Consider the following 9,381-nt stretch of genomic DNA (forward strand, 5'->3'; position numbering starts at 1 on the left):
TCATTCAAAGGGAAGGGTAACTGAGCAGAACTGTGAATGCATAGCTAATTGCCCTGTTTCTTCCTTAAACTCTTTCCAGGTTTCACTGCAGAAACACACATACCACTGCCACCCACCTTATTACCTTTCTACTTCCCCAACCCTCGGTTCTTTGTTTTTTCTTATTTTCAAAGACATTCAACAGGGAATAAATTCCACTGCTGGAAGCTCTGTAGGTCAGGGCCTGTGTCAGTGTTAGTGACTAGAATAGTGTCTGGCTGGTGTTGTGCCTTCGCTTTCCTTAAACTGCCCTGCGGATGAGACTCCTATAATTTTGGCAGGTACTTTGAACTGTAGCATGCTGAAACTGCTATGTGTATTTTAAACAACTATTTTCATTGCTTTTTTTCTAAAAATGCTTTGATTCATCTCATAGCACTTGAGAGGAAGATGTACATCCCTTTATTACAGCATTTGCTGCCTGGTGTTATTGTGGTTTTATGTGTCTGTCACCACCAGACCATACACATGTCTGTGAGTGGAGAGACTCCATTTTACTGAACTGGTTCCCTGAAGGCACAGGTGTCTAATGACTCTCCATCAGGTACAAGCAATTCTTAAAACTCCATAGAACCTTGCTTCTCCAAGTGTGGTCCACGAACCAGCAGCATCCTGATCACTGGGAGAGAGGGTTGAAAATGCAGAATCTGGGCCCTACCCCAGAAATACTGATTTGTAATTGAGACCTGGCAGGCAGGGAGAGCTGAAGAGATCTTGCAGAGAGGCTGGAGCTGATTGATAGGAGAGGAGAAGGGAGAAGGGGACGTTAAGGGTGGGTGAGGCAGCAAGGCTGCGGTAAGAAATGACAGTGAGCACCAGGGGGAGGCAGGACAGCCAGAGGATAATGGGAAGAGTTCTAGGGTCCTGTGTTCTGCAGACCATCTGTGTTCATATAGGAGCCCTTCAGTGAGTGCGAAGAAAGGTAGTTGGAAAAACCTTCACTGCTGACAGGGAAAAACCAAGAAGATCATGCCCTTTCCTTCTCCCATCTTTAAACTGGGAGGCCATCTTTAAATTTAAGATCTATTAGGTGCTCTGTTTTTTGTATCCAGGGGTGACTTAGGCTCATAAGAGCAGCCTGCTATCAGGTTCTTAATCTTAGAACCTATTGATGTGTTAATATGGAAAAATAAATGAACACTGTTACTTCAGTGCCTAAATGAATTGGTTTTGGCTAGCATGTGCAGGAAGCTCCTGCAGGAACTCAGTAAATGATTTCCACTTGAAAACACAGCTCAAGGAGCACTTAATAAGTGCAGTTTGATGGTACTAATGATGAGTTACATAGCCGCACGTATATTCAGTTAAGCGAATGTTCCGGGGAACAGTAGTTAATGAACCAGGTCCAGGACACACCTAAGGAAGGGGATCCCTTTGGAATGCGGATGCAATGTGGTCAAGGGCAATTCTGGAATAGCTGGCTGCACATTTTGCTGCTTTATAGATCTGCCTCCCTAACCTGTTCCCCCATCCCTGCTGTGAATCCTGAATACCACCCTAAGCAATTCTTTTGACCACGAATGTAGGTAGCCGTTTAGGAAAAGGCGGAGAGAAGCGGCCTCTGGAGACTGGGACTCTCCAGGGAGACCTCAGGAATGTAAGGCTGCGCGCCCCGTGCCCCCGCCAGGTGTTTGCAATTCCCGGACCACTAGCGGGGGGTGGGGTGCGGGGCGGTGGGCAGGGAAAGGGACGGCGCGCTCCTCCGCCTCCAGGGCCTCTTCGTCCCGGAGGGCGGCGCGGGGCTCTCATTGCGTGGGGGACGCCTCTTCCTGCCTGCGCCCCCGCGCAGCCTCCACCCGTGGGGTCGCGCGCCGGCCTCCCGGGCTCGCGTGTGCGGGAGGGCGGGGTGCGGGCGCGGGGCCGGGCGCGCGCGCGTGCGGGGAGCATGTGAGCCTGGCGGGCGGGCTGCGAGAGCCGGGCGCGCGAGCCCCGCTCGCCGCTCACCTGGCGCCCGCCGCTCACCTGGCGCCGCGCGCGCCCCCGGCCCCGCGCCCCTCCCGCGCGGCCGCGGCGCCCACCTGCGACACGGTTTGCCGCGCGCTTCGGAAGTACCAGAGGAGCCCCTCGGCCTGCGCGCGCCAAGGTGACCCCCTAGATGACCCCCGCCCCCGCGGGCCGCGCGCCCGGCGCCCTGTCCGCCCCCCTCGCGCCCGCCGCACGTCCCTGCAGCCAGGGGAGCGGCGGCAGTGTCTGAGCGTCGGTCGGTCGGTCTGTCTGTCTGTCCGTCTGCCTGCCTCCACACCTCCATTGCACACACCCGCCTTTTGTGCCCTCGGGGGAAGCCCGGACCCCTCTTTGTTCTGGCTGGGGGTGTGGATGAGTGTGTGCACGCGCGCTGGGGATTTTTTAGAGGGTGGGAGCTCGATGGAAACGGACGATTTAAATGTTCCACGGGGATGGCGGCGGGCTCGCGACTCGTGGCTGCGGCGTGCGGTGCTCCGGCGGCCGGATGTCAGACAGCTGTGGGTTCTGGCGCGGGGATGTCGGAGCACGCAGCCCGCACTTTCACAGCGCGCCGCGCCCGCCCCGGGCCTGCCTCACTCGCCGCCGTGCGTTGAAGTCCTTTCCTGTGTTTTCCCCAGCGCCACACGGCTTTTTTTTTTTTTTTTTTTGTAGTGAGTTTTAAATCGCAGAGACTTTGGCTATTGTCTTATTTCGTAGCAGTTTCTAATTCACGAAGCTTGTGGCATTTGATAGCCGTATGTGAAGAGGGGCTGGCTTTCTTTCTGTGTAGTTTTGCATGATCTTGAACTGTCCCCCTGCTGTACCTATCCATTAAAAAACTGTCTTTTCGTTGAAGAGGACAGGGGTTAAAATGAACGGAGACCCGGAGGTCAGTTTCAGCGGCTTGCTTGGGGATCACTTAGATGCCGGTGCTGCGGCGGAGAACGTCTCGGCTGCTGTCTCCTCCCAGGTTCCTGTCCTAGAGCCAGAGCCAGAGCCAGAGCTCGGGGTCAACCCCTGGGACATTGTCCTGTGCACCTCAGGAACTCTCATCTCCTGTGAAAATGCCATCGTGGTCCTTATCATCTTCCAGAACCCCAGCCTGCGAGCTCCCATGTTCCTGCTGATAGGCAGTCTGGCTCTTGCAGACCTGCTGGCTGGCATCGGGCTCATCGTCAATTTTGCTTTTGCCTACGTGCTTCAGTCAGAGGCCACCAAACTGGTCACTATTGGACTCATTGTGGCCTCTTTCTCCGCCTCCGTCTGCAGCTTGCTGGCCATCACCGTTGACCGCTACCTCTCCCTGTACTATGCTCTGACATACCACTCAGAGAGGACAGTCACATTTACCTATGTCATGCTGGTCATGCTCTGGGGGACCTCCATCTGCCTGGGCCTGCTGCCCATCCTGGGCTGGAACTGCCTCAGAGACGAGTCCACCTGCAGCGTGGTCAGGCCTCTCACCAAGAACAACACGGCCGTGCTCTCCATCTCCTTCCTCTTCACGTTTGCGCTCATGCTCCAGCTCTACATCCAGATCTGTAAGATAGTCATGCGGCACGCCCACCAGATCGCCCTGCAGCACCACTTCCTGGCCACCTCGCACTATGTCACCACCCGGAAGGGGGTCTCCACCCTGGCCATCATCCTGGGCACCTTTGCTGCTTGCTGGATGCCTTTCACCCTCTATTCCTTGATAGCCGATTACACCTATCCCTCCATCTACACCTACGCCACCCTCCTGCCCGCCACCTACAATTCCATCATCAACCCCGTCATATACGCTTTCCGAAACCAGGAGATCCAGAAAGCCCTCTGCCTCGTCTGCTGCGGCTGTGTCCCACCCAGCCTCTCCCAGAGAGCGCGGTCACCCAGCGACGTGTAGCAGCCTCCCACTTACAGGGCACCCACGCCCGGTGCTGCATTTACCGAGCACTCCCACTGCCTGGCCAAGGGTCGCGACGCTTTCCTTAAATTCTTCACACTGGAGTCTCTTTGGAGCCACAGAAACACTTAGCATTCCTGAAGCTTTCGTTCAGATGAGTTAAGTGAATGGAGTGAAAATAATGTTACCAGAGTTTTCACCCTTTTAAAAAAGTTGTTGAGTTCTTTGCTCAAAATTTTTTTTGTTCTGTTTGGGGGGGGGGGGATTTATTTGTTTTATATTTTATTTGGAGGCAGGGTTTTTGCTTTATATTTTGTTTGGAAGGTTGGTGGTGGGTTGGAAAAGAAGGGCTATGACATGGCCATGATGTTATAACTAGTAAACTGGTCCCGGAGTTTTTACCTGGACTTTAAAATAAAACTGAGCTATTGAGGAAAATGAAGTTACTTTTGCCAGACTTTTTTTTAATGTCAAGGTAGATTTTTAATGCTGCATGTATCTAACAGAATACAGTCTCTTTTGAGCCGATGAAAATATTTTCCATGCTTATATTTGGAAGAGACCTGATTTTGTTAACACGAACTCAGTAATAAGTTACCAGCCCTGAAACTATGAGCCCATTCTTACTCATTCGTTCTTTACTGCCAGCAATTGCTGCTGACAAGAATTACTCTGGTATTTCTATGTATGTTGTAACTCTTTCTGCATGGTTGCCTGTGTCAGCTGGACCACTCATTTCAATTGTTGTAAATCCAGAATCAAGTAAGTCATTTTTCAACATAGGTTTTTAATAATGTCCTTTAAAGTGAATTACAAAATTTGTTTCGCTTTACATAGTAAGTAGGATTCACTAGATTCACCCTTGTAGTTTCTTAAGCTACAGTGTTTTCAGGAAAAAGAAGGAAAAAATAACATCTCTTGAAAGTAGATGAAATATATTTCAGTATATTCTGAAAAATAAATCAATGTAAAACTATCACACAATATGAAAAACATCACTTTTCCTATCTTTATCTAAAAATGCATTAATAGTTATTTTTGATTGAGACAAACAGAATTAAATATTGTAAACCAAGCATTTCTGGTTCATGTTGTTGGTGGTGTAAAATACATTTGAAACAAGTGGTCTCCTATTTTAATGATTAATTTGTTTGTGAGTACATAAACCCTTATCTGACTGACATATGATATAAGTTCACCAGTGGCTGTTCATAAAAAGTTAAGTTTGAATTTTTTTCCTTCTTTTTACCAAAAACAACAACAACACTTAAATGCAATAAAAACTGTATAGCCTGTTTTCAGAGAGCAAGGATTTCATGAGGAAATTACACAGAAGAATTGCTTTTAAACATATTATAAAATCATCGTGTCTGAGCATCATTTCCATTAGCGCAGACAGATGTTTTGGACACAGACACCTTCCCTCCGTGGCTGTGGATTTACAGCTGTGTCTATACAACCAGTGGAAGAATTTCTGTACAGCACACCGGCTTAGCCCTTTCAGATGGTGATAAGACCAGTGGTAAGGGTCCCTGGGGAATCATTTATAATAAATTAACCTCATTGGTTTGTCCCCAGTGTCCTGCCCATGGTGGCCTCAAGGCCTTTCCGGCTGCCTGCCTGCTCACACCATCTTTCTAAAGCCCCCTCTCATGCAGCACAAGTATGAATAAACCCTCTGCTTGAACCCGTGTCTCCTCCCTTAGGCTACTTGTGGAAGTAGGAGAAAGGTTAAAATATTTCAGAAATGGGAAAGAATTTTCAGTGCATATTACCTTATGATGAATCTAATCAAGCTGATGCCTTTACAGAAATTTCTTCAACCTGTGACTGAATTGGTAGGTTGAACATGATGAATCTGTTTTTCATCACTTAAAGCCAATAGCATCTCCATGCCAGAAAGAATTAAGGTAAGCTGGTTTGGCCACAGGCTGGGAAATATTCATAAGGAGGTTTGAAAGCAATAAATGGTGTTTTTGTAGAAATGGTAAGTCTTTCTTGCCGTGGCCGAGTAGCTCAGTTGATTAGAACATAGTCCCGATACACCAAGGTTTTGGGTTCTATCCCTGGTCAGGGTATATACAGGAATCAACCAATGAATGCATAAATAAGTGGAACAACAAATTGATGTTTCTCTCTTCCTCTCAAATCAACTTTTTAAGAAAAAGAAGTGCTGGGTTTTTCATAGTTAGAATTATCATGATAATAATATGTGCTGTTTTTCACATTTTGTGTCAGGTCCCATGCTGGGTGCTTTACCTGCTCTATTACTGTGTTCACAAAAACATACTGTTACAGGCAAGACAACTAAGGCTGAGTGAGGCTGAGAAATGTGTCTGAGGCCACAGCTCAAAGGTGGAGCCAAGATATGAACCCAGGTTTTCCAGTGTCTGTACCTGCCTCCTTTCGTGCCCCACTGCCTTGCTCCCTCACTGTGAGTGTAGAGGAAATGATTTATAACACGTTTCTGTCACTATCTTTTAGTTCTACAATTGGCTCATACAGCTTCTTGTTTTAAATTACATGCGATGTGACTCAGTGTGGTCCAATGAGGAAAGGGCCTGCCTTAGCACCCTCTTCTTGGCCAGCGTCTCTCCCCTCGGGAGCCAAGGCCAACCCCGGAGGCGTAGTGCAGTGTTTTAGTGTGAAGAGGTGAGGACACTCTTAATATACAGTGATTTTTCCTCCATTTAGTATTTTAAACTTTATATCATACAATACATCAGTATGTAATGGTTTTATAAGTACTAGCTAAATGGTTGCTTTTTACCACTATTTTTAAAACATCTGATTTCGGCTAATATTTTTCATTTCAACTATAACATGCTTTTAATGTTTACTTTAAATTGTGAAGGTTTTTGGAAGTTTATATGGTTTCCTATAAAGCTGCTTTGTTTCTGTGGGGTTATTAAGAAGTGTGCACATGTCTTTATATATATGTATATGTTTAGATATGTGTGTATACATCTATATACATATGTAGCGTCGATAACATTAACTTTGCAACAAGACTAAATACATCATGTAAAACAGTCGTATGTCCAACAGTCCTGAGGTAGGTAGCAGGACTTTTACTTCACGTGATTAAAGATTTTAACGGTTTTATTTCCAGTGGAAACAGTTATCCTTGGACAATTAATTCAGTTACCCTACCTGAATCCTTAGTTGATGCTAATTATCCAGGTTGTGGCTATCCAAGGTTGGTTTCCTTTTATCCCTATAACTCTGTTTCTTTGTATCAGTCACAGTTGTTTCTTTGTGGTAAAGGGGCTGTCTTCTTGGTACCTGGAGGCAGAGCACCTCCTTCCCTGGAAGCCTGAATCAAAGAGCCAAGTTCAGGAGGGAGAATTCCTCAATTGACCTGCAAGCATGAATAGTCTTAGAGTCCCCTGGAATTTAAAGCAGGATTTAAACAAGTTTAAATGAGATGAGAAATAAAGATGTTTAGTGCCAGTAAAATATCTTGGAGATTTCTTAAACTTTTTTTGTTAAAGAAATGCTTAATCATTATTACAATAATGATTGACTTATTTCATGGTAATATATATTATATCAAATTAGGATAACTTACCTTTTCAAACTTAAAATACATATTAAATAAATGACATCAAATTTAAATTACATATGAAATAAATGATGTTATATTAAACAATGCTTACGCTTCCACTTTGATTATATGCCTGGTAAAATAAGGAAACAGATTGCCTTCTTGCTCCCTTTAAAATTTTTAATGAATATTGGGTGGTTTTGATATCTAATTGGAACCTTCAAATCTGGTTAGAACTTTAGAATCAAAAGTAGTTTATGTACTTCAAAGAAGTAAAAGCATGGTTTGAATTAGCAGACAGATCTTCTGTCCTTTAACAAACAATTCAGTAAAAAATATTGGTGATTTTGACTAGGGATCCTCAAATTTTTAGTATTTAAAGGGTATACAGATCACCTAAGAATCTTATTAAAATAAAGATTCTGCTTCAATAAGTCTGGAGCATCGCTGCAGTTTGAACAAGCTCCCCGGGATGCTGACGGTGGTGGTCTTAGGCAGCGCTTTGATGAGTTATCACAAGGATAACTTCAGCATTCTAAATCTATATCATCTATCTATCTATTCATCTATCTATCTGCCTATCTACCTACCTACAAACACTTAAAAACATATAAATATATGTTTAAAAGTGTTATTATTATCAGTGGTTAATAATAACTAGTCTGCATTCAATGGATATGAACCTTGAAGTTTTCCTAGAATTTCTAGTATCTAGTAAATATCTATAAATATATTTATTCTATGCTTACGTTCTTAATTTTTAAAATCCTAACTACCATTATATTAAGGCAATTCAGAAATTTTATATATGTATGTGTGTGTGTGTGTTTCTATCTGCCTGCATGAGTATACCTAGAAACAAAGGTTTCACCTCCATTTTTTCAAGAAGGAAGATTTTCTTTGTGACACATGTGGTTTGTATTTGGAGGGGAGGGGCTGCATGTGCTTACATGAATTTATCTTGAGATAATTGAGATGAAAAATTTTGTTCTCTGTGTCCTAAAATTCAATGGATTCATCCTAAATCAACCTTTTTCTAGCCAGGTACATCAGAGAAATTTAAAAATATCTCACCTTGGTTTTGACATTTATCTGTAATCTTTTGTGATTTTTCAGCATCAAAAATACTATTAAGGTTCTGGACAGTGTGGCTCAGTTGGCTGGAGCATTGTCCTATACACCAAAAGGTCCTGGGTTCAATCGCGGGTCAGGGTCTGTACAGGAGACAACTGATTAGTGTTTCTCTCTCACATCAATGTTTCTCTTTCTCTCTCTCTTTTCCTCTCAAAAATCAATGAAAACCATATCCTCGGGTGAGGATTTAAAAAATACTATTAATATTAATAGTTACAATGGTCATTCCATCTACTGCTTCTTCTCTGCCCAAGGAGGTGAGAACATTTTTTTCTCCAGTAGAAGTTTGTCAAAGTATATAGGTGAAATGGATTTTAAAATGTAACTTAAATACCTCCATAGTATAAAATATACAGAAGAACTTAAAGAAATTTAGGGCATTTTTAATCATAAAAAATTAAATAGCATCAAGCACCAGTAAACAAACTTTCAACTGGAAATAAGTTTGGAGCAGAAATGAAAACATTTACCAGGGCCCAGATTTCCCTGGTAGTTGACTATCTGAATATTTTTAAAGGTGAAAGAATACCTTATTGGCATTCTCTCAAAGGCTTGGGTTGCTTCTCACCAGGCAGCATACTTTGGGATTGTTGTTTGGGTTGGTGAAACCACAAACCTTTCACACTAGGAGGGAGGATGCCTGTCTTTCACAGATATCGTGGTTACTCAGCTAAAACCTAAGGGAAAGTTGGTTCTGATCCAACTATAAACTTACTTCTTCCAGGACCCTTTGGAACTATGAGCAAAGTTACTCTTGGAGACTGAAGGAGTGAAATTTTCTATATTGAATTTAAGTCAAAATATCTTTGAAACTAAAGTTCTACACTTTCCC

At 44.2% G+C, this 9,381-nt stretch overlaps 1 protein-coding gene across 1 annotated transcript; it reads left to right on the top strand.

Moving 5' to 3' along the window:
• Nucleotides 1-1,938: 1,938 nt before the first annotated feature.
• GPR12 (G protein-coupled receptor 12) lies at nucleotides 1,939-7,508 on the top strand. The gene is made up of 2 exons (XM_081128868.1): nucleotides 1,939-2,122; nucleotides 2,840-7,508. Exon 2 carries the CDS (start codon nucleotides 2,855-2,857, stop codon nucleotides 3,866-3,868), a length of 1,014 nt encoding a protein of 337 aa, XP_080984994.1. The 5' UTR covers nucleotides 1,939-2,122; nucleotides 2,840-2,854; the 3' UTR covers nucleotides 3,869-7,508.
• The last annotated feature ends 1,873 nt before the right edge of the window (nucleotides 7,509-9,381 follow it).

This window comes from Miniopterus schreibersii (genome assembly GCF_964146895.1).
Source record: "Miniopterus schreibersii genome assembly, chromosome: 2".
NCBI classification, from domain to species: domain Eukaryota; kingdom Metazoa; phylum Chordata; class Mammalia; order Chiroptera; family Miniopteridae; genus Miniopterus; species Miniopterus schreibersii.

Excerpts from the sequence above, each read along its gene's own strand:
- GPR12 (XM_081128868.1), top strand. The coding sequence starts at position 2,855 with ATGAACGGAGACCCGGAGGTCAGTTTCAGCGGCTTGCTTGGGGATCAC.